The sequence below is a fragment of the Kockiozyma suomiensis genome (genome assembly GCF_038497685.1).
Source record: "Kockiozyma suomiensis strain NRRL Y-17356 unplaced genomic scaffold V2V93scaffold_17, whole genome shotgun sequence".
Taxonomy (NCBI): Eukaryota; Fungi; Ascomycota; class Lipomycetes; order Lipomycetales; family Lipomycetaceae; genus Kockiozyma; species Kockiozyma suomiensis.
The window spans coordinates 17,085-41,451 of NW_027117680.1; the positions used below are offsets into that span (position 1 = coordinate 17,085).

General features: G+C 41.0%; 9 protein-coding genes across 9 annotated transcripts; 5 read left to right on the forward strand and 4 right to left on the reverse strand.

Moving 5' to 3' along the window:
- Positions 1-844: 844 nt before the first annotated feature.
- V2V93DRAFT_375690 (uncharacterized protein) lies at positions 845-2,146 on the reverse strand. Its single transcript, XM_066911558.1, has one exon. The coding sequence runs from the start codon at positions 1,913-1,915 to the stop codon at positions 1,028-1,030; it is 888 nt and encodes a 295-aa protein (XP_066763296.1). The 5' UTR covers positions 1,916-2,146; the 3' UTR covers positions 845-1,027.
- Positions 2,147-4,325: 2,179 nt separating this feature from the next.
- V2V93DRAFT_375693 (putative cytochrome P450 oxidoreductase) lies at positions 4,326-6,535 on the forward strand. The gene is made up of 5 exons (XM_066911559.1): positions 4,326-4,725; positions 4,787-5,742; positions 5,794-5,851; positions 5,916-6,034; positions 6,102-6,535. The coding sequence occupies exons 1-5, from the start codon at positions 4,556-4,558 to the stop codon at positions 6,386-6,388; spliced, it is 1,590 nt and encodes a 529-aa protein (XP_066763297.1). The 5' UTR covers positions 4,326-4,555; the 3' UTR covers positions 6,389-6,535.
- Positions 6,536-6,981: 446 nt separating this feature from the next.
- V2V93DRAFT_375697 (uncharacterized protein) lies at positions 6,982-8,180 on the reverse strand. Its single transcript, XM_066911560.1, has 4 exons — positions 8,101-8,180; positions 7,906-8,041; positions 7,326-7,813; positions 6,982-7,265 (listed from the first exon to the last, which is right to left on the reverse strand). Exons 2-4 carry the CDS (start codon positions 7,966-7,968, stop codon positions 7,115-7,117), a joined length of 702 nt encoding a protein of 233 aa, XP_066763298.1. The 5' UTR covers positions 7,969-8,041; positions 8,101-8,180; the 3' UTR covers positions 6,982-7,114.
- Positions 8,181-10,359, forward strand: V2V93DRAFT_96010 (high-affinity glucose transporter). The gene is made up of 4 exons (XM_066912835.1): positions 8,181-8,648; positions 8,707-8,849; positions 8,907-10,096; positions 10,161-10,359. The coding sequence occupies exons 1-4, from the start codon at positions 8,517-8,519 to the stop codon at positions 10,271-10,273; spliced, it is 1,578 nt and encodes a 525-aa protein (XP_066763299.1). The 5' UTR covers positions 8,181-8,516; the 3' UTR covers positions 10,274-10,359.
- A 903-nt stretch (positions 10,360-11,262) lies between these two features.
- On the forward strand, positions 11,263-12,340 carry V2V93DRAFT_96088 (cytochrome P450). Its single transcript, XM_066912836.1, has 2 exons — positions 11,263-11,772; positions 11,831-12,340. Exons 1-2 carry the CDS (start codon positions 11,558-11,560, stop codon positions 12,168-12,170), a joined length of 555 nt encoding a protein of 184 aa, XP_066763300.1. The 5' UTR covers positions 11,263-11,557; the 3' UTR covers positions 12,171-12,340.
- On the forward strand, positions 12,203-13,624 carry V2V93DRAFT_375705 (cytochrome P450). The gene is made up of 2 exons (XM_066911561.1): positions 12,203-12,347; positions 12,405-13,624. The coding sequence occupies exons 1-2, from the start codon at positions 12,234-12,236 to the stop codon at positions 13,368-13,370; spliced, it is 1,080 nt and encodes a 359-aa protein (XP_066763301.1). The 5' UTR covers positions 12,203-12,233; the 3' UTR covers positions 13,371-13,624.
- Positions 13,625-13,921: 297 nt separating this feature from the next.
- On the reverse strand, positions 13,922-15,500 carry V2V93DRAFT_375706 (general substrate transporter). Its single transcript, XM_066911562.1, has one exon. The coding sequence runs from the start codon at positions 15,334-15,336 to the stop codon at positions 14,128-14,130; it is 1,209 nt and encodes a 402-aa protein (XP_066763302.1). The 5' UTR covers positions 15,337-15,500; the 3' UTR covers positions 13,922-14,127.
- Positions 15,501-18,292: 2,792 nt separating this feature from the next.
- Positions 18,293-20,811, forward strand: V2V93DRAFT_382694 (fungal-specific transcription factor domain-containing protein; the record flags this gene model as incomplete). Its single annotated transcript, XM_066912165.1, has 4 exons — positions 18,293-18,366; positions 18,488-18,648; positions 18,701-19,055; positions 19,113-20,811. 4 exons carry the CDS (start codon positions 18,293-18,295, stop codon positions 20,809-20,811), a joined length of 2,289 nt encoding a protein of 762 aa, XP_066763303.1.
- A 1,472-nt stretch (positions 20,812-22,283) lies between these two features.
- Positions 22,284-23,820, reverse strand: V2V93DRAFT_328991 (cytochrome P450; the record flags this gene model as incomplete). Its single annotated transcript, XM_066907612.1, has 2 exons — positions 22,284-22,481; positions 22,537-23,820. 2 exons carry the CDS (start codon positions 23,818-23,820, stop codon positions 22,284-22,286), a joined length of 1,482 nt encoding a protein of 493 aa, XP_066763304.1.
- Positions 23,821-24,367: the final 547 nt, after the last annotated feature.

Genomic DNA, 24,367 nt, shown 5'->3' on the forward strand with positions numbered 1-24,367 from the left:
CTATAATTTTTCGACTTGCCACCAGAGTCAAAATTAATTAAATTCAAGTGCCAGTATATTATTTTAAAAAGATTGCTTTTCGCCATTCCATAACTTAAAAGACAAAAACGTTGGTTCTTTCTTGGTCGGATTAGCCGGGAAAATTTTTGGTAGACTTATAATATATTGTAAATAGATGGTGTACCATTGATAATCACAAAGTTAGCCATAAAATTTACGACCTCATTTGTTTGTCAAGCACATTTGTTTCGTAAATCTTTTGATATTCGTTAGCTGCTCAGATCTTAAAAGAAACAAATGTATGGAACTATATAAAGAGAAATTAACCAACGGGAGTTTTTGTCTCCGTAATTATAAAACGACCCCGGAAGCATAATCACATATGCTTCACTAAGATTTCATTAAGATGATTTGTTATAGCGATAATATGAAATAGCATAATTTATAAAATGGTATATACAGCTAGAACGCGACTCTGGAGGAGCTGTCTTCTGGTGCCGTGTCTGGGAACATACTGTGATTTTTGCAAGTAAATAATTCGTAGACTAAATGCTTTAATGATTTGCAGGGCGCGCAGTATGGGATAAATTGCAAAAAGATACAGAAAATATGCAGTTCAATTTTTTACTGATTTGCCAATTCCTTGCACTTTAATACTTGTTCCAACTCGAATTGGCATATTCGGTTTCGAGGACAAATTGCTGGTCAGAAAGTAAGGGCTACGCTTGAAATTCACCGCTACTCTATTGAATATTGTCAGTGTAAAGGAAGTTGGCCACGAACTATAGCTTCCAGCGGGAAGCAGGTTATATTCTGCCATGCCAAAGTTTGCACGACGTGTGAAATGTATTTTTAGCAAATAATAAAATTCTCGGCTACTACGATTAAGTTACGACTATACGGCTGATGCATAGAAGTAGATTTACGAAACTACCTCCACATGACCGAAATAAAAATCTGACTAAGCCAGAGACTATTGTCTCTTAGTAACTACCATCTTCTTATAGAATCGGTAGTGCAGAAGTGATTATTCGTCTTTTGCCATTGATGCCCCGTTGGACGAAGTGTGATCAAGAAAGGAAGTGTGACCCATTCCAGTCCTAGAGCCGCTGGCACCAGCCTCAGGGTCCTTGGGAATTCGATTCGGAAACAGATCAACAATTTGCTCACCTCCCACTGGCTCAGAGTGAATTGCACGCATCAGAAAAATTGCATCAAGTGCGAGCTGGAAGCAAAAAGTGACACCAAGAACCCAGAAGGTTATAGCACCGTTATATGCCCCGGCCCCGTATTTGCTGAAGTGTATGCCGGTCGAGCCTGTCCAGAAGAAAGGAACAATCATATTGTAAATAGCAAGCTCCTTCGGAAATAAAGGCTTTTTGCGCTGATCAATAATGATTGCATATGAAAAGCAAAAATTCTGCACCATAAACGTTTGCCACGGCATTAGAGTGCAGATCCAGAAGAAGTCATTGAGAGCCAAGGTAATGTCAGGACTACGCTCAGGACGGTAGGAGGTTGTGGCCAAGATAATTCCCGGTAGAATAAACGTCCAAAGACCAGCTGCAGCTGCACTAAGCTGCAGCTGCTGGACGACATAGTGCAGATTGGGCACACGGCGCATCTGACTGGATATTGCCGCGCAAAACGGCATGTAGAACAATCCAGAAAGAACAATCAGTGACGCCCCAATGCGAATTCGATTAGTGTGTGCTCGATAGTGATGAGCTGTCTGCTCAGCAGACCAGTAAGGCTTGATCGGGGATACAAAATCCGCGGCAACAAATCCAAAGAGGAATAGCGCAGAAGAAAGAATCCCGCTTACGGCACAATAATACTGAAAAGCATGAGGCGTCATCCAACGCGATTGCGCCAGATTGGCCCAAAAGTTAGTTACTGCTGCTGGACGGTGCATGATAGTCTTGATGGCAAATTTGAACCGCTGATAGCAATGAGTTGAAGCTTTTCACTACCAGATTTAGTTTCGCTGTTAGACTGGATGTTGCAAACTATGAGCTACGCCCGTCGCTTTATACCTGCGAGCCAACCAGACTTTTGTTTCTTGTGAAATAGCAGGCAGTCTTCTCTCCGCACAATAACCCGATGGAAGGATCTCGGCTAAATCAATATAAGGCTCTGACGTCCGCTATAGTGGGTGAACCGAATTGTCAAAGATACACATAATTTATTTCATCAGTATTGTCCGGCATTTTTTTTTTTTGCAGTAGAAAGTAGTATCTTTACCCTGAATAGGCATTTGGCATGTCAATAAGAATCATTCACTCGATTACACGCGATCAGAAGATTGTTGCCATTTCCAGCATGATTAAATGTCACAACCTTGTTTGGTGGAAATTTAACGCGTGGTAAAATGCGAAACGTGCCGAAAATACAAGCTTCTCACTGTAGATTAGCAACCTTTCCCGTAAATTCAAAGGGCTTAAGTAATTTGTCAAGACAATAGTTGATTTTTATTGCGTGAGATATTATTTGTCTGAAAGATATTGCGAGTTTTGTTGTGTAACATAAAAATAGCAATATGACTGGGCTTAGAAATCGCTTAACTTGAAAACTGCAACTACATCATTGAGCAACCTACTGATTTTGAAGTCATGTTGGAAGAACGAAAGGTGAAAATATTGATATGAGCGATCGGCGTGAACATGCGAAATCCCAAATATCGTACAATAGAGTTTTGCAAATGAGATGTGATCGAGTCGTCCATTAAAGTCTAAAAGCTCTACTAAAGTATGTCGACTAAAGTCTAAAACTGCTGATTAGTGCGGAGAAGCCTCGTTTATTTAAGTCTACACAAACTGCCCAAAGGCGGGGTAAGGCAGGGCAATAATTGAACATGGACAAATTGTCTTACTGACATCGGTTGAATTAAAGATATTCCGTTATTTAGGTGATTCCCCTACTTTCTTAGGCCGAGGGCAGTGCAAGTTATATTAGAAACCCTAATAATATTAACAAATGAAAACATGGCATTGGGAAGTACACGCAGACAACTTAAAGTAAATCCAGCTTATAATGATACCGCAAACAAATTTTAATAATCTGTTCCTGAATTGACGACTCTGCTGCGCGTAACTCAAGATATGGCTGACATTTTGCAGTTTCAAGTCTACATCCATTACGGAAGACTTGAGATTTAGTTGCCCGTTTAAATATTATAAAGATAGCAAATGCATGTCAGCTGTTAAAGAGTAATAAAGACTTTCTGTAGCAATATATCTGCCTTTCAAAGATTGGCTCTGCAATAACCTCGTTCAAATAAATTCTCTCCATTTGTAATGTTACCAGTATCTAACAAACTGTAGAAAGATAAATAAACAACTCTTTAGAAACAATATAGCAATAATCTTATGGTCTTCGCTCAAAGTAGTGGCCATTGAATTTTAGTAAGTTGGAAGTCAATGAAGGGATAATGGAATCTGATCAATTCGATATATTAGATTGCGTGGCTCCTTTGCGTCTGCTGATATAGATTTGAACGAAGTGCCAGGTTCCGATAATAACGCTTAGCATGGCCACATAGTGTGTTAACTCTAGCACAGGCATGTCTATATACTTGAACTGAAAATGCTGCCTCCAACTATGACAATCAGCCTATTGCTGAGTGCCCAAAAAGACGGACTAGTATGTAACTAACTATATGACGAAGTGATATCCTATTTATTCCCAGTTAAATCAGAAACTATTGCAAAGTTATTATATACATTCGTGTCATGAAAAAGCCCTTATATTTATTAAGAGGTGATTCTCCAACCTCTCCCTAACTTTTGAAAGGAGATCTCGCATCATTTACGGGTTATTCTCCACAGATTGGTCATCAGAATTTTTAGTCGGGTTTGGCGCGAGACAAAAAATCAGATCAACTACAAGCTTTTTTTTGGTCAAAAATTATTAGTTGATACTATATCATATCTATAGCACTCCTTGTACAAATATAAGATCAATAATGAGGAGAGTTGCTTGAATGTCGCGAAAATAGGCAAGAGTTGATGATGATCCGCATCTAACCAAATACCAGACCAATGGGCTTCTCGTTTTGTTTTCACCAGCAAGCATAGATGCAGATTGCAAGGAGTTTAGACCCTTTGGATAATTTAGTCGGCATTTGGGTCACTAACGTAAAGAGATTGGGGTAGAATACAGCGCGAGATTTGAGCGAAATACCTGCGGTGTATACGAGACAGCGAGCTGTGTCGACATTCATGCTAACAATCGACAATACTCCGCATTCTGGCCGTAGTTAACCCTATTCTGCATAGTAAGTAGTTGTCAACTGTCTACCGCTTCAACCTCGCATTCAGACGATAGGTCATTGGCAAATGCAACCGGGGTCGGCCCGCCACCTGGCAATAGTAGTAATTAGTCCGGGGGATAAATTTTACTAACACCTTCTGACTGCCATCTGCTGAAATATTTATACTGCTGTTACTACTCTTCGCTGCATTAGCTATCAACAATATCACGCTACTGCACCTGGAGACCTGTGGACTAAAGCTGATCTCACTTTATATACCCTTTTTTATGATTTTGGCCAGATATGACGCTCTCTATTAATTTTACAATAGCAATATTTCTGGCGGTGGCTATTTTTGTTCTATTTAAACTGAGCCAGATAGGAAAGCGACTACCCAAGATGCCTCCAGGCCCGCCGACTATTCCCTTTCTCGGGAACGCACACCAGATTCCCGCGGATGGATTCTATAAGAAGTACGCTACAAATTTGTCTATCGGATGCACTAAAACATTTCTAATGACTTTAAAAAACTAGAATGAAAGACTGGGCAGACATTTATGGGAAAATATTCTCACTTACCGTTGGTCCCACAAAAATAGTTGTTTTATGCGACAGACAAGCAGTGCGCGAGTTGATCGACGCCAAGTCTACCATATACTCAGACCGACCTTCAGACTACGTTGGAGGGTTGCTAACCGGTGGCGATCACACGCTTCTGGATGACTACAACGCTGTGTGGCGCGAGAAACGCAAGCAAATGGCTCGATGGATATCGCCTAGAGTGATCGACGAGAAGCATGCTCCTATGCAAGAGGCAGAGACCAGATGTCTTTTAGTCGGACTTTTGGATGATCCGGATCATTTTGCTGAGCACATAAAAAGGACCACTGCATCTGTTGCGAGTATAATTACGTACGGCCAGAGGGCTCCGACAATAGACCATCCGTACGCGACACAAGTTTTTGATATTATGCAAGAATGGACAGAGGCCATGGGACCCGGTGCAAACCCTCCAGTTGACGTCTACCCTATCTTCAAACTTATTCCAACACGATTTGCCTCGTGGAAGCAGAGAGCCTATCGCGTAAACAACAAGATGGATGTTATTTGGAGCCGAACCTTGAAAGCAGTCCGTGATCGTCGGGCAAAGGGTGATACGAGAGATTGCATGGCCGATTCAGTTTTAGAAGAGGCTGCCAAGACGCCCAATTATATTCTAGGTGAGCATGCAATTCAGAATCTGCTAGGTGAGACTGTTGAAGGCGGTGCGGACACTACGACCGCACAGCTATTGACATTTGTCTTGGCAATGGCTACCTATCCGCGAGTACAAGAGAAAGCTCAGGCTCTTATTGATGAAAAGATTGGATCGGGAAGATCTCCACAATGGCAAGATTTTGATGACCTACCGTACATAAATGCTATTGTCAAGGAAGGGCTCCGTTGGAGACCTGTTACTAGCGTGGGCTTTGCTCATAGAGTTCGTCAAGGTAAGCAGTCATTATATTCTCTTCTAGGCGACAGAGGCTCACTTAAAACAGACGATACCTACAGAGATATGCTCATACCTAAGGATTCGACCGTATTTGTCGGTGTTTGGTATGTCATTAATTTCTTCAGAAAAACTCAGATAAGTTTATCTAAGCGTGGCTAATGGCTATAGGGCATTGAATCATGACCCTGCTCATTTCAAAAACGAATCGGAGTATTGGCCAGAACGATATGACGGGTTCAACAAGTTAGCGGACAGCTATTCGGGAAGTGGCAACTATGAAGGAAGAGGTAAGCAATCTGCATGCTCGATAGCTCTTAATGATGGAAATTCTCCAACTGACTTCTTCACTTCAAGATCATTATACTTACGGTGCAGGCAGACGCATCTGTCCAGGAATTCATCTCGCAGAACGCAACCAATGGCGCAACATTGCTAAAATCCTTTGGGGTTTTAAAATTTCCCTTCCTAGGGACCCTGTTAGCGGCCAAGAAATCCCAATCGACGTAAATGCATACAAATCTGGTCTTGCTCAGTCGCCATTACCTTATAAGGTTATTTTCACTCCTCGCAGCCCTGAACATATCGCCACTATGCGTCGCGAATGGGCCGAAGCGCAGCAGCTATTGAGAAAATGGGAATAGCTGTATTTGATATTGAGTAAATGGTAACTTAGTGTTTGATATGTGGGAACTAGGAAGGGATAATAGAACCGTTTCCTTTTGTCAGAAGTGTAGTAGCTCGACATGGAACGAATCAATTTGTCACATTCATCAAATGTAGGGTTTAGCAGATTTTATAATAGATTTTGAACAATATGAAATCACTTTTCTACTGACGATAGAAGCTGTACGAGTTTCCATTTAGCAGTTGTAGTCTCTGAAAAATTGCTTCTATAAAGGTTATTAACGATAAAGAGACCTCGGTCTGTGCTCTCCAATCCGTAAGCTACCAGGCTTGGACTATTACATATGTTCATCTACTTCATCTAATTCTTTTTGAAGGAGCCCGACTCACGATAATACAGACGTGCTTTCGCGTAATTTTGCAGTCTACGATCCTTACATATCTTCTACTCAAGAAATGTAAAGTATTGACTACAAGAGATGGTGGGTCGATATTATGCGTAATAGTTGCTACATGCCATTTGTAGTGAAAGTTTTCTATAAACCCAAAGGCGCTGGAAATTTAGGACGCTTAGATTCCTACTCTACAATTACGGTCTATGGACGTTTTAATCGATCGTAGGATACTTTAAATATATTTAAATCAACAGTTCATGCCGTAGTAGTACGGCCAATAATATGCAAATAAAAAACTAGCATATGGTTATGTGGCACCACCTCTCAGAATCATAAAATGTTCATCTCCTATGTGGTCGCATATTTTAGATCCAAATGCCCATTAAAAGCAGCCGCCTTATATTTGTCACTTTTCGATGTAAGAGGTGTTATCGTATCAATCAGTTCGGTGAAAGTCTCTGACGCCTCAAAAGCTGCAAACGCATCCAAGGTTCTTACTCTGAACAGGAAAGCAGTTAGTATAAGAAAAGTTAAAAAAATTAACCACTGAACTACACACCTCAACCACAACGTCGCCATAGTAGGGAATCTAATCTCTTTCAAAACAATTGCGCTCTGGACAGATGAATCAAGCTCCCCAGGTCTGTATTTATTGACGAAAGCCAATAATTTCTCTAATATTTCAGGGCGAGTCTCATCCGTAGTAGACCAGAAATGGTACACTGCGATAATACTATCTTTAGCATCCCTATCAGGGTCGTTCTGACGCTTAAGAAACCCGCCAACGAGATCATAATGATGCAAATCGTAATCGCGGCTATCTAGTCCTTGCTCGTGCTTAAGAAGCCTGTCAGAATCGATCAAAGCACCTTGCTCTTTGAAGACCTTTGTCTCGAAGTGGCCAATGAAAAAGCCCACTGCGTGCGTATATCCCTCCAAGCCGCATATAGTGTCTGGATCGCCTTCCAGTGACGATCCCCAATAGTAGGTGTCACCAAGCTTCTCGGTAGCGGACACATTGCAGAGACTCACGATTCTTGCTTTCCACTATTAAGTACTAAATGTCAGTGATGTCACTTTACCGAGAATCAATCGTTTCTTAACAATCATAGGAAGAATTGCGAAACACAGCGACATACCAAAGGAAGTGCATTCTCTCTACCGGTAACACGGGCTACAACAAAAAACTTTGGGCCAGACATGAGGACTAAATGAAGAGTAGATGCTTTGTACAGCAAGCTGCAAAAAAATTTTGATTCCTAAAGAGATCCGTCGCTATATAATGGCTTTCAGTTAGCGCTAACTAAGTGCGACAAGAGGCGGTAGAATTATACCTTGCTGTCGTTCGTCATCGGAGTGAAACGACGGCGCAATTTCGGCGCTGTGATGAATTTTTGTGTATATATGGAGTAATGACAATCAGAGAAACCCGGGAGGTCTGAATGCAAGTGCTTCAGAAATTGATAGGATGCGGGGTATGCTGCATGTGCATCAACCCGACTTTACCCCGCGTCCACAACTCTATGCCACCGGAACGATCTTACGATGTTCATTCGAACCTACCCCTCACCGCCATATCTGTGGCCTGCAAACTTTATATGAGTTCAGCAGGGTTTAGTAGTAAGGCTGACAATTGGTCCAGCTTTCTACAAAACGACGAAAGTTCACTCGCAGCCTCGTTAAAGTCTTGATTACTCGACAAGAACCACTCTATACTCATTGCCAATACTTATTTATTCCAAAAAACCAAATGTCAAGAACTGAAGACGAGACCAAGCCCAATCTGACTGAACCGGACACAGGGCCTGCTAATCATACCGAAAACGATGCCGATGGCATGCCGGTATTGCACTCCAGGTTTCCGAGTCTACTCAATTTTTTGGTGAGTATTTTGAGATCTCTTTTGTTATCATATCAAATCATTCTGATTATGACGGTAGATCATTCTTGTTGCTGCGATATCTAGTTTTCTGTTTGGATACGGAAATAATGCAGTTGCTGGAAGTCTCGCTCAGCAGTCTTTCATTGATAAATTTCTAAGCGGGAGCAATGCTAGCGCTCTGATTGATGGAATGTCCGCTGTGTGAGTATCTTGAAGTTCATATCAAAAAATCGTTCACTTTTTTCCTAATATGAGTAGATTTTTTGCCGGTGGATTTATTGGCACCTTCGTTCAAGGTTACGTCTCCGATAAATTTGGACGACGTTTCTGCGCTGAGATGGCAGCGTTATTTATGGTGCTCTCTGGTGTCCTTAGTGCAGCAAGTGTAAATCCGGCGATGTTCATTGTCTCACGTGGTATCTGTGGTGTATCTGGAGGCATGATTATGACCAACATGCCGGTTTACATGAGTGAGATTGCCCCTGCTCATGCTCGTGGCTTACTGGTGGGCATGCATGCAACCTATCTAATCCTTGGATACATTGTCTGCGGAATTGCTGCGCTCGGATTTAATTTTGTGACCAAACCAATTCAATGGCGTTTGCAATTTATTATGCTAACCTTCTTTGCTGTGGTGTGTGCCATTTCTGTGATGTTTATCCCGGAATCACCGAGATGGTATGTCGAACAGGGACGTTTACAAGAAGCTACAGCTATCATGGAGAGGCTCCATCGCACTAAAGATGACCCGACTGCTCGAATGGCTCGGGCAGAGATCGTACAAATTGTTGCACAGGTTAACGCTGAGAGAGACCTCCCTCACAGCTATTGGTATATTCTTTCTAATGCGCATCTGCGGAAGCGTGCTTATTGCTCGATCTTGCTGTTTGCAATGGTACAATCCAGTGGCCAGTTGGTTATATTTAACCTCATGCCAATTCTTTTTGGTGGACTTGGCTTTGACAATGTCATGCAGCTTGGGCTTTCTATTGCCTGGGTTGCTGTAGCAGGAATCGGAAGTACTACCAACGCATTGATTGTCGACAGAGTTGATCGAGTCAAGCTACTGGGAATATGTGGATATCTTATGGCTATTGCTATGTCAATTGAAGCAACGCTTCAGAAGTTTTACCTTCATTCCAATAGCAAAGCAGGAATGAACGCTGCGGTTGCCTTTTTCTTCATTTTCATGGCGTGTTACTCTTTCTCTGCCGATTGTGTCGTTTATGTTTACAACGCAGAAATCTGGCCGACTCACCTACGAAGCAAAGGTGTGACTTTTGGGCTAGGTTCCTTTTTCCTGTTTGGTATTATCTATAACAGTCCCTCGGCACAAGCATTTGATTCCATTGGCTGGAAGTACTACCTTGTTTTTATTTGTATGACTCTTGTCTGCACGACCCTAATTGTTTTCACGTTTCCAGAGACTAGAGGTCTTACGCTAGAAGGTAGGAAATCGCATGCCTTCTTAACTTATTCTTTATACATCATCGTTAACACAGCATATTATAGAGGTGAACACCAGATTCGGTGATAATGTAGAACTTCCAATGACTGCTATACAGATGGTAGCAATCGATGATTCCAAATTGAAAACCGGCTATATCGAAGACGTCGCGGCGTAAATATAATTCCTCGATTTCGCTGTTATGTAGATGTCTGAATTATAGATGTGCGACAATAGCAGTAGTTTCGTCAGTACTTTATTGTATTTATTATAATTTTGCCTTACGAAAAATGGTGACCAATTGAAATTCTTGCTCTTCAGAAATCCTAGAGAATGACCGAGGTGAATTACTATTTCTTTGATTCATAGAACCCAGGCTTTAGAGCCAACCAGAAGATATGAATTTGAGTGTTGCCAGCTGTAAACAGTTTAACTTTTCCCTCATCTACTTTATATGCCCGTAGATGCCCAAAATCTGTTACTTCGAATTTTCACTTACTCCAAGTTCATCATACAGTTATGATGATAACGTTAGTATAATACTGGAATGATATTAAGATAGAAAATAAATAATCAACACTAAAGAGAGAAGTAATTAATGGGGAGATCCTGTAGCTAATATTCAATTTTTCCCTTCTACCACTAATAGTAGTACCCCTTCATGACTTGTGGCGGCCTCTACAATTGCCTCATCACTGAGCAGTCGGTCAGTTTATTCTTTTTCGCTAGCCTACTTTCGGGTGATTTTCGGGGACCACTCGGGCTAATGACTCTTGCTGAATTTGGCTTTGTTTACCCATTCTGGCTTTAGACTTGCAAAGTCTCCTATCAGCACCATGTGTACTCTGCATCTAGCAGTACAAATTATAGGTCCATTCAATACAATAGTACAGTACGCCGCAGATAATAAAGTTAACGCGTTGCATCACACTACTAAGTTAAAGTTATTTAAGGTGCAACCTCTTATTCGACAAAATCTTATTTGTATAATAAGGTTTACTGTTACTAATACTAGAGAGTCGACTCTCACGAGCTGTACTTCATCGACAAAATAGCAGCAACGGACCCTCGAGTTCCTAGTTATTTAGTTGTGTAAGTTAGACAACTTTAATCAAATCAGAAGTATGATACGTCATTGTGATGCCTATGAGTGCGTATAGCGTAGTACCCCGGACTTTGCGCGGGTATTTTGCCAGGATGTCAGACTATCTTCGCGAAATCGCTGCCCCTGCCAGAAATTATCTACTAGAAAGCGCCGTACTTTGCATTCCCCTCATCTCTAACGCATTAACTGAGCTAGTTTAACAGTCCGTCCGATATTCGTATGGTGCTGATCGACCGATGCAGAAGATCAAATTTCTACATATAAGCGGCATGGTCAGAAACTTGTCGCAGTACTTCCTACTTGATACTTGTGCTACAATTTCACAGCGTAACATTTGGACAATATTTTTTTCTTATAATGGCAGTCAACACAAATCTCTACAATTATATCAAGGCTCCCGATGTGCCGTTTTACCAAAAACCATCGTTTGTTGTAGGGGCAGTCCTTGTGGCCTACCTTGTATTTAGAGTACTCAGGAGTGGCAGGCGCGATCCTCGTATGCCGCCTGGGCCTCCTACAGTCCCAATATTTGGCAATGCACTTCAAATTCCACCTACAGGAATAGGCAAAAAGTATGAAAGTGCGTTGGAACTTGACAGCATGACAATACTGAATAGATTAACGGTCTAGATATCGCGAGTGGGCTGATCTTTACGGTCCAATCTTCTCTCTTAAGGTTGGACCTACCAACATTGTTGTTTGCTGCGATAAGAAATCGGTGAATGCGATAATGGATAAGAAAGGGAAAATTTTCTCTGACAGACCTTTCAATTATGTGACAGACTATATAACTCATAGTCATCATTTACAACTAGAAAGTGTTTCTCCTTCATGGAGAGAGAAGCGCGCTGTGGTTACGAGAAACCTTGCCCCAGCGTTGTTGGATGAGAAGCACTGGAAGATCCAAGAAGCAGAGTACGCTATGTCTATTCCTTTTGATACAGTTAAGAATATTTCTTGTAGTTACTGACCTGATTCATATTCTAGGGCTGTTATTTTTATGAACAACATCTTAAAGCATCCGGATCAAATAATGGATTATGCTAAATTGTACACGACGTCGGTTGCCTGCACTCTCGTCTGGGGTCAGCGTATAACTGATCTCGAATCTTTTTGGTTTAAGGATTTCAATGAACTAATGGACGTTGTAAGTTACCCCCTCTTTTTGATATTTCTGTGTTTTGGTTACTGACAACAACTCCAGTGGATCGAAGCGGAAGAGCCGGGTGCCAACCCTCCCATCGATGAATTCCCAATCTTAAAATATTTCCCTGGAAAATGGAAGAAGCGTGCCGACAAGTGTCGGGATATGATGGATGAGATGTGGGACAAGGCGAGAGCCATTATCGATGAGCGGAGAGCCAAAGGAATTAAAAGAGATTGTTTTATTGACACAAAACTTGACGAATATGCTGAAAAAGGATGGCCTATGTCTCAGCACGCATTCAACAATCTTTTTGGCGAACTTCTGGAGGCTGGAGCAGATACGACTGCTAATCAAATCTTGACTCTTATCCTGGCTCTTGCTAAATATCCTGAGATTCAGCAGAAGGCAAGAAAAGAAATTGATGCTGTTTGCGATGCAAGTCGCAGCCCTCAGTTCGCCATTGATTTTGACCAGATGCCGTACATTAACTGTATTGTGAAAGAAGGAATGAGATGGCGTCCAACTGCCTCCGGGGGATTGCCACATCTTTGCACTGAAGATTATTGGTACGACGGTATGTTGATCCCTAAGGGAACAATTACGTTTGTCGGTGTATGGGCAATCCATCACGACGAGAAACTATATCCTGACCATGAAAAATTTGATCCTGATCGGTATCTGGGTCATCCCAAGCTCGCCGGTGAATATGCTGCTTCGCCCGATTACAACAATAGAGATCACTTTGGGTACGGTGCCGGACGTCGAATCTGTCCTGGAATGCATTTAGCCGAGCGCAATATGTGGCGTATTGTAGCCAAATTATTGTGGGCCTTTGAGCTTTCTGAGCCTGTAGATCCTATTTCGGGTAATGTCATCCCTCTGGATGTCCAGGCATATAACTCTGCAATCTTGCTTCGTCCTCTTCCTTACAAAGTTACTGTCAAGCCTCGCAGCCCCGATCATCTCAAATCTGTTCAGGGAGAATTGGCGAGCGCAATGAAATTTATGTCCCAATGGGAGTAAAGAGTAGAGCCGTCAAAGAGAATGTTTCGTACTGACATCTGAGTGTAGTACTTACAAAGATACTTGCACAGCTCACAAATTTAAAATTCTTTTTGCTCGTAAATTGGTCTACGCTGAATATGTACTATGAATGAAGGAAATATAATTATAAAGCTGAATTGCTTCATTTTAAGATATAAGCAATGCCTTGCTCTAAATAGCCGCCAGGGATAAATAAACCTCCATTTCCAAAAGTTGACCGGCAGAGTAATACAATAATATTCTTCTCAAGTCACTGTTATCTGGCTGTAGTATCTTTAAAGTGATAATAAAAAGGTTAAGATGAGCATGTATCCTTACCAATCAAAATGCAAATCCTAGAATTAGCTTGCACATTACTGATTCCTCTTTCATCAAGATGAAGCGTGGTTTATTATCCTCATATCATCTAACTGTAGAGGTAGATTTATTGCCATCATGGCAGCAAATATTTGATTGAAAAGCAACAGAACCATTTAGATCAAGAACATAGACAAATGATATTCTTCTTGCTAGGAGACAAGATGATTTTGATTCTCTACAGTACATTATGTTTTTATCAGCTAAAATGTGTGATTTACAGTAAATAGGACAGATGAAATAGTCTCATTCTCTAATCGAAACATAGAATTGCAGTTCAGCTCTCAGTCATAAGAGGATTTCACTATTACCTACCAATCCCACAATAAAAGCACCAGTTGAACCCAAGGAACAAGAAAACGATTGTAATAAAGATTGATCAAGAACTCGAAACTATTATCTCAGTCTGACCTGAATATGGCTTAAATTCATGATCCAGACGAACATCAGACAAGGCCAACTGTACCGTGTCTCCGAATTTTAAGTTCACTTCTTCCAAAGATAACCCTTTGGTCTCAGGGAACGTCAGCCAGATAAGGTTGACTGTCACGAAGGTCACACAAATAAACACAAGATAATATCGCCATTCGATGTCATCAAAGGCTTGAGCAGCAGGGCTGCTGTAGACGATACCAAAAACGAAATAAGAGCCGAGACCGAATGTGACGCCCTTACTGCGCAAATGAGTGGGCCAAATTTCGGCGTTGTAGACGTAGACGGTAGCATCACATGTAACAGCGTAAAATAAAATGAAAATGTAGAAGAATGCCACGCAAGCATTTATTCCAGGTTTATAATTCGAGTGAAGATAGTATCTCTGTAAGGCACACTGAATAGTCATGGCAATAGTGCAAAGATATCCGCCAACAACTAGAAGCTTAACGCGCCCTACTCTATCCACAATCAGAGAGTTGACTGATGCTCCAATCGTTGCACATGTCACCCAAACGACAGAGAGTCCTAGTTGCATGATATTGTTAAAGCCGAGTCCCGCAAATAAAATAGGCATGAGATTAAAAATAACCAGTAGACCGCTAGACTGAACCATGGCAAAGGCAAGGATTGAGCAATAAGCACGCTTTCTAAGATGTGCGTTGGAGAAGATATACCACCAGCTATGCGGAAGCTTACTTTCCTCTTCAACTTGCGCTACAATCTGGTAAAACTCTGCTCGAGCAAGTCTTGCTGTAGGGTCCGATTTCGTGCGATGAAGGCGCTCCATGACGGCAAGAGCTTCTTCTTTCTTTCCCTGTTCGACATACCATCTGGGAGATTCCGGAAGAAAAAAGATTGATCCAGCACAAACAAGCGAGAAAAAAATTAACATGATAAACTGCAGACGCCATTGAATAGATGATGTAACAAAGTTAAAGATAACAGCAAAAACTCCACACGTAATGTATCCAATTGTAATGAACGTAGCATGCATTCCAACTAAAAGGCCACGCGTGTGGGGGGGAGATATTTCACTCATATAAACTGGCATATTTCCCAGGATCATACCAGCAGAAAGTCCGCAAAATCCTCGAGAAACGATAAACATGGCTGGATTGACGCTCGCAGCGCTGAGAACTCCAGATATTATCATCAAGATGGCAGCCGTCTCTGCGCATGCCTTGCGGCCAAACTTGTCCGCTATCGCCCCTTGCGCTACCGTTCCAATAAAGCCTCCACCAAAAAATCTAGTCGTTGGAAAGTTAGCTTGTTATAATTATGGGAGTAAGCTCATTCCCTACATTGACCGAATTGAGCTTCTCTTTCAAAATCTGACTTACATTGATTCGATACCATCAATGATAGCAGTTTGATTTGGTCCACTCAGAAACTTTGCAATAAATGTTTGCTGGGCGAAGCTTCCGGCAACTGAGTTATTGCCATAGCCAAATATAAAACTGGAGATTGCTGCCGTAACGACAATCTTTTTGAATAGACAAACAAGTCAATTTAGTTATTTTCTGAAGCAAAATAAAAGAAACTTACCATGAAATTTAAAAGACTGGGAAATTTGGAGCGGTCCACCGTTCCATTTCCATGTTCAACATCACTGAGCGCAAAATCATTTTCCCTCTTGGACTCGGTTTTGGGATCATTCGAAGCCATTGTTATGCTTGATTTTATACTTCAAATTGTGGCAACAATCCGAAAGCCATCAATGGCATCTTATATTAAATTTCCACACTCGACGAGTCAGCTGGTAGTTTACTATCCCCCCGGATAGGACATAGTGTACGAGCATATTGCACGGCTCCGTAAATCATCCGCGATCTCCCCCGCCCGCTACAACGGTATTGTTCCAAGGTCGGAGGAACAAGCAGAAATCAGCTATTGCCTAATGAGTGAGGAGAACTCCTTTAAGCTTTTTAATAAAATAATAGATCTCTGCTTGAATATAGTCACATTAGAGATAAACTAACACTGTCTCGGCTAGTGTGTCGACAGTAGTCTGCTGCCCCGCAGCTCAGCACATAATTAATATAATTCGGGACGAGTTCGGTTTGATAATTACTATATATAAGGACGGCAGCGAAATTCTAGCCGCCTCCGGCACAAATCAGAGAACTTGTAACATTTCCAGTCATTCCTTGAGTTTTGCCAACACAGAATCAGATATACAACGCTATCTGATGTGTCCGCCGAAGTTCACCCGGAAGTGGCCCGTAGAAGCAATAAGTTCACGATAGCGATTCACTAGCTAACAGAAAACCTTTGCCGTCTCGCCAAAAAAAAAAAGGCAAATGAACGATAAACACAAAAATACTCCGTGTAACTGTCCGCATATGCCATTATTGAGAATTATTGAGAATTAAGAGCAGACATTCAACCACACAAAATAATTAATAAGTCCCCCCAAACTCCAAGTAAGAATCAATTAAAGATCAGAAGGATGGGATCTCCAACAACTCATAACAAATCTTGATGTGGTTAAAGGGCAGAAGTTTTGAAGATAAACAGTCAATAAGCAAACCAATGGATAACAAAGTAAAATTCAGGCACTAAATTAGTAAATCACATTTCAGTTTCGCTATCTTTCACTCAAAGGTGGTGTTGCACGCTGCTAATCAGTTTGATGCCTTAATAGGTAGATAGGGCTCATGCTTGGGCTAAGCGGATGCTGATATACTGACGTAAACAGGGAATTCAAAAGCGCAGCATGAGACTGTGTCGGCCCGCACAGATTCAACGAAGTGGTCTTTCTCGTATGCAGTAGTACCAGCTGCCTTTGGGTCTGGATTGACAACTGCGCTCACATCAGTTTCTTGGCTTTTGTATCTTCTTATTGCGCCCCTGATTTTGCGAACCGTAAGATTGAAGACCAGGTCGTCCTGGCTGACACCTTCCATGCTGCCTTCTCTAGCGAGGCTTATTCTCGAGAAATCGTCTTCAAATCTATTTACTGTTGATATTTTTCTGCTTTAATAGTGCCTTTTAGTTGCAAAACTAACAACTTTGCAGTCCCTCGACCAACTGACTTCACTTCTACTATCCGTGATTCCTGGAAAGCAACCAAAAACTATTCTATCAAGTGCCCATTCTAATGATTGCAGTAAAGCAATTATTCTTTTTGGTGAATTACAAATCTGATTATCATAATAGTTAGAGGTAGTTCAATTAAAAGTAATGTTTACAATGGCAGGAAGTGACAATAGGTCGAATCTCTAATGCAGACCTCTGTATTCCAAATATGTTGCAAGCCACTACTATAAAGAGGCTTACTTTAAATGTCCATAGTGCTAACGTCTTTTCTGGTAGTATATGTAAATTGGTCCAATCCATGCAGAGTCGTCAATAATCTATCATATGGCATAGATCTGGACTGACATAGAGCAAGAAACAAGACCATCAACAGCCCTCACTTTGTTCTTCTATCTTTTGGCCCTTCTGAGTTTGCGCTGATGGGTTGGCGTTGCTTAATTGACAGTTTAATTGGCAAATTGTATAGCAATTACACACAAAGATGAGGCCTTTGATCTTGGCAAGAACTTGGCTAGGTGACGAACATATCCGAGATATAATTTAATTGTATTTCCGACCGTCACCATCTTAGCACACATTCATCCTGACTCAATTATGCTTTACTGCTGCACTCAGACGTGCGGATGTTACCCCGACATTAACCCATTCCTGATTCTTATAGTTCCATCTTCCTCGGCAATGTAGGGTTGCTACATTCTGATAACTAGACGGATTTTGTGGTTGCTGTATAACCAGCTCTGTTAGTAGGCTTATTTAACTATTACTAGCTCTTTCACGGTGTTAAAAGACTACGACACTCCGTTACAACGGTATCCATGTATATATTTGTATATTGTATCCGTTATACTCTCGGTTCCAAAAAGTTAAAAAATTTAAGTGTTTCCTTTCCACGAATTTTATGTGATGCTTTGTCCCAACCGCCCTCGCTTTTCGATCATCATCTACCCCGCATTTTAAAACCAATTTATAAATGTGAAAGCTTGTCCCCCATCACCCTCAAATCGATTGCTGTTTTTTGATCTATTGATGGTTTATAGTAGCATAAATGCATAATCACATAAATTCTTGATATGGAGAAATCTCACTCAAGTGAATATGATTCGGCAGTTGACAAGGCAGATCTCGCATGCCTTATGTGTAGGAAGTATGTATTGTATTATTATCCTCTCTGATGGCTGCCTTGATATTTTGCTGATGCGCCTGTTATAAAAGAGAGTTGTCAGCTTTAATATATGCTAAATATCATGACTGACAAATATTTTTAGGAGGAAGTTAAAATGGTATATCAAGTTCACTTTTAGTGGCCAATATCAATCTAATGTCCTTCTAGTGATCGTGAACATCCTATTTGCAAACATTGCCACGATACGTCGCAAGACTGTTCTTACCCTAATTTCAGACTCAAACCTGGCCCTAAGTTCGGTTAGTGATAAAATCAGATTAGGATGACTCGTTTACAGAGTACTGACCAAGAGCAGGGTCTACTATCAAAAGACTAAAAAAAGGCCAGCCCACACCAGAAGCTGTGCCACCCATACCATCCTCTGAGTCGACTGAAGCGATATCATATAAAAATTTCACTAAGGAATTCGTGGTCTCAGATGCTAAGATCGAAGGTGTAGCAGAATCCAGCGACAGTGCGTTTAATTTTGTGAGAGCGATTGCAGTCTCGTCAATGTTCCATCCAAAACATGAGAGCTTTACAGCTCAACTCTACATGAATAATAGTAGTTCTTCTACAGATGGATTTCTGATTAAGCTCGCTTGCGCGCAGACTATCCTTACTCAGACATGTAAGGAACTCGACCTCACCATCAATGTTGTTCAGGGTTTGTAAGTTCTACCCGTTATATAACTATGCCGCTAGTTGACTTTTTGACGCAATATTAGGATTGGCCAATACTTTGAAAGCTCTGTTGGATTCTCTCTCTTCCATAAGCCAACATTTAGCGACAAAATCAGAGATATCTCTGACTACCGTTATCTGGTTGCCTTACTTGCAGCAATGTTTTCGATTTCGACTAGATTTCATGATGACTCAGCAGATGGAGATTCTGATGACAGCGTTGATGGACAAAAGAATCATGAGAAGTTTCACAGGATTTCGATGAAGTTCATTGATGAGATGCTTGTCGTTTGCTCTGAAGAACCGCCACCCTTTTGTCTCTTGCAAGCAATGACATTAGCAGTTTTCTATAAACTTATCACTGGAGTGCGTGGTACTTCTTGGAGACTGCTTGGAGTGTCAGTTCGAGTTGCCTATGAACTCCGTCTTCATCTCGTTGACTATGAAGGCTTGAATGAGCCTCCATCGGATGAGTCGTCTATCAGAGTCTGGATTTTAAATGAAGAGAAGCGTCGATGCTGGTGGGCGCTTTGGGAGATAGATGCTTTTGCGTCAATTATTTTAAGACTACCTACTGCTATTCACGGTCAATTCAATGATACCTATTTGCCTGTTCTTGACACATTTTGGTTTACTTCTCACCATCAGCGATCTTGTTTACTTGAAAATGAACCTAGTCAGCGCTGGAAAACGCTGGTTGAGTGTAAGAATGAAAGTCCTACAGCGTGGCGTATCCTATTTATATCATTAATATGCGGAGCACAAGTCCTAAGTCGAGGAAATATGCAGAGTCTTCTTTCGGATCTAGATCAAGACGATCAAGTTTCTCATTTGCTTCACTATTTCAAGAAGGCTTACAAAACGAAATGCTCTAGTGAAGATTGGATCAAATTTTCAAATCTTATTGCTGCTTTTAGAGATGCATGTAATAGTATGCCCGAGGCACTGCGCGTTTTTGACGATTTGACCAATCTGCGCAAAACAGCGGCGGAATCCTCTCGACATTTAGCGAGCGAAAAGTTCAGCTTGTTTTTAACTATTGAACATGCGCGGTTTATGATCTATCATATTTATGTTGTTCAAGATGCTATCGACGGCACAGTTCGTTTACTGCTGCCCAGTGAGCAGCTTTTTGGCTTGTCGTCGGCTTCCACGACAGTCGAAGTATATGGGCGAGGGCTCGATACGTGTCTCCATGCTGGCGACAATATATACGATATTTTGACAGTTTGTAACGAAGAGTATTTGCAATATGTGAATCCCCTATTCTCGAGCATTATCTGGCTTGCTGCGTCGATGCAGATATTTCGCCGAGTTTTTAAGAGAGACGCTGCTCCTGCTGTCACAGAACACAAATACATATTCCTGAGGGATGCATATGATAGTTACGTAAAATATTGGGGTACACCACTGACATTATTGTTTGACCTGGACACTTTGGAAGAAAGACTGGGTCAGGATACAAGTGTAATCAGTCCTGTTGAGAGGTGGAGTCCTTTCTTTTGTTCGTCTCCGGACCAGGCTGCCTCTTGTGATGTTTCTGCACTTATGTCCTGCACAGCTCGCGATAGAGATGACTTCCCTGATTCCAAATTTAAAGGAACTTATTCGACTAGTCTCAATTATACCCATCAACTCACTAACCAAGCTTTGATTCCAAGCTCTTCTGAGACCGAAATCTTGCCAAGATATCCTGGTGGCGAGGAAGTTTCGTTAGGCTTAAAATCTCATTTTGAGGACTAGCGTACGGCAGCCACAGAGTGTGTCTCGGTCAAGGATGATCGTTTGCAGAAACGTTTTAGTGATCGGGTCTGATTATGTGTATGTCAGCAGAGTCAGACCGGATAGTCCTGCAACAGAGGCAAGTTTACTGAAAGAAATAGCCCTTTGCTGTGAGCCAAATGAGACTTGTGTTTTTGATTATGTAACTAAATATGGATGTATACCTATTTTACGTAATCTTATGAATTTTTTACAATTGGGATAAGTCGGAGAATCATCCTGATATTGAATTTCCGATCAAATTCGTTCTAATTTTGGCGCATGATATATAATTAAGACATTGCTGCTAAGAAAGAAGTTTAACAGATCATATAACATGGCATAATACTTGACTTTTATTGTACTCTATCTGGTGACATGTACAAAAGCTGGAGAAGTGTGGGCAACAAACAGGACATTCTCTTAAAACTACATTGTCTCTCCCACTCAATTATCACCCTCTTGAGTTTACGTGACATATTCAGGCTCCATTTGGTCATTTTTGTTATCAAGTAGTGCTGAGGATTTCGAGCAGGATATGTTAGCACCTACCAGAATCTGGGAGTTCTCTCCTGCTGCTGAAGGAGAGCACTCAGAAGTAGAGCGACTGTAGCTCTAGGATCATTGGAAAGACAAGGAGCCATTTCTAGACACATAACAGTCAACCCTATCTAACTAATTTTGATACGTCTGGCCATACTTGGTCGAGTTAAGTGACGGATTACGCATCATTTATTAAATATCTGCAGCCAAGGCTGTGATACTCATAGCAAATAAATATTTCGTTGTTGGAAATCTCTAGAGCTATTCAAAAATTGTTACAGATCAATTGTCCGTTTCCATCGTAAAAACGACTTGAAAGTATACTCATTCCTTTGGTCATACGTACTCACAGAAGCAATAAGTAAAGAAAGTGAGCGGGCATATTCTATTTATAAAACAAAGCATGCCTCCTTCTAATCCTACTGCGTCTCACTCTCACCGATCGGTTCCAATATCTTACTGAATCGTCGTAGAGCTGCGATCGCAAAACGTCACAATCACTGATTAAAATGGAATTTTAAAACTCATCTTATAGCTTTTCCAACATATTATCTGAACATTTTCAGACAACATATTGTGGGCGTTGCTGAAGTGGTACATATCTGAGCATATGCTTTGTAATAACAGCTCTCCAGTGAGTCCGTTCACCATATCAAATAGTCTATTTCTCACTATGTGGCTGAGAGTATTATCAATATGCACAAATTGACTTGCTGAATGCCTTTTGAGTCTTGACGTACTTAAATTAGCCTTTATAGTATATATCACCGATTTAACTTTTTTAGTGATAATGATTTGAGTCTATATGATCCTTTATTTGGGTGCCCTATTTTTATTATGAAAGCCCTATCTGCAATTCCGAGGTGGGCTATGCCTGTGTTAATCACTGTTCTGTGCCCACCTTTTGTTTGTTATGAAGAAGCGCCAAGTTTCATCTTCCGCTTCTTAATAACTACCCGATATCCACGCTCAGGCTTCAAAAGGCCTCCACCGTATCTGTCTCCGATAATTGGTTTCGGAATATCTTCCATGGGCTCGATATCGTACAACGCCAGCATGTAAACAAGCTGAGCGAACGCTTCAACTCTCGCAAGAGACCGACCAGGACACTACAATACTGTTAGATGGCATATCGTAAAATCGGAAAATGGGTAATATAAATACCATATGAGCACCACCGCCCCAGGGAGCGTATGGCTTAGATTTCTCAGAATGAATGCGCCATACGTCCTTGTTTTCATCAAGAAAGCGCTTGCCCATCCATACCATTGGATCAGGATAAACGTCAGAATCCCAGTGCATCAGATTTTGAAAAATCAATAACCTAGTTCCTTTCTGCACAAAATATGGTTCGGCAGTTGAATCTTTTTTTGACGCAACGCGCAAGGTCAAGTCTTTCATTGCCAAGCGACCAGATACAATGTTGGCGTTTATTCTGAGTGTTTCCTTAAAGCAGGAATCTAGGAGCTGGTCGTCCATTATTGCATCCCATCTATAATCATTTGTGTCACGATCATAATGCTTCGCAATGACTTGTTCTACTTCTTGCTTTAAATTAGGCTCCCTTACAATTTCAGCTAGTAACCAGAATGCTCCCGGAACAGAATTGGATTTTGCAGCAAAAATGATAGAGAAAAAATATCCAGCATAATCTTCAGCGGAAGTGTATGGTGTTTCTTGAAACAATTCGTACATTTTCTGTACAAAAGGCGCCGAGTTTTTCACTTGGACTGGATCACTAAAATAGCTACCTAGCTCATCTAGCACTTTCTGCCTTCCGGAATAGCCATTTCTATTCATGAATTTAGGGTAAGACTTCAAAAATTTCATGATGCTGTCTTCAAATATCATATATGGCTTGTAAATGCGGTCGACTGGGAATGCCGTTCCAAATAATCCAACAGACGACGCGTAGAACATGTTATATCGGCAAGCTTCGTAAAGATCTATTTCTTTGCCGTCGTTTCGAGAGAATTCAGAATCTGTATCAATAAGTTTCAAATATTCGCGACGAATCATATCAACTGTATCCTTCATTTCTACTTGACTTGTCAGCAAGCCCACCAATTTCTTTGCAGCTTTCTCCAAAAAAGGAATATCATTCACAATTCTTTTAGAATAGGCAAATAATGTTCTATCGACATAAATAATGAAGTGTATCAGTGAAAGATCTCTGCTGGTCCATGCTTGTTTGTTCCCGGATATAGGGTCAGAGAGCAGCGTCATTCGCTGACCTACTAGGTATACCTCAAAGATCCAGCCCAGATTTCTCCTCTGCTTTTCAAGGAACTTGGTCGGGCTAGCCACAAATGAAAGTGCAACACCAAGAACTGGCACCTTTCCTTTATTAAAAGGAGCAGAGCCCAACGGAGATAGCAGCGAATGATAGACAACAGCACCAATCGCGGCAATAACAAGTCCAAAAATGATAGTTTCCGAAGATACCATATTCCAAAAATTATTCAAATGTTTTCAGACCCTCGCACACCTAATATTTGGTATTTTGAGTTGCGAGTGTTATCGCGAAGAAAGCGGCTAATGCCAGGAAACGCGATAACGGGAATTCACAGTTTGCTATTTTTGTTGGAGTTTCCACTAAGATTTTAATAAAATTACACCATATCCTTTCACGCAGATTTCGTTCCAAGGTCCATTTGTTTTAAGCGAATCTTTTAATCAGTAAAATAAAGTAGCATTAATATTGATATTTATTAGAATGTTTTTACATCTTGTATCATTGAATGTTGGATTTCAATGTGAAGCTGAGCTAATATTGCAACGTATGCCGACAATTCCTAACTAATAAATTTACTGACGAGAGCTATGGTTGTTATCGAGATGTCCGGAGAAAGACTTTGGTTATATGTATCTTTTGCCAAAAGATAGAATAATCCCAAGATTTAAAAGACACTCAGAACCTGAAAACTTTTGATTTTTCTGAAAGTCAATTGTCTGCATGATACTATTATTTTGAGATAGAGAGTATAATACAAGT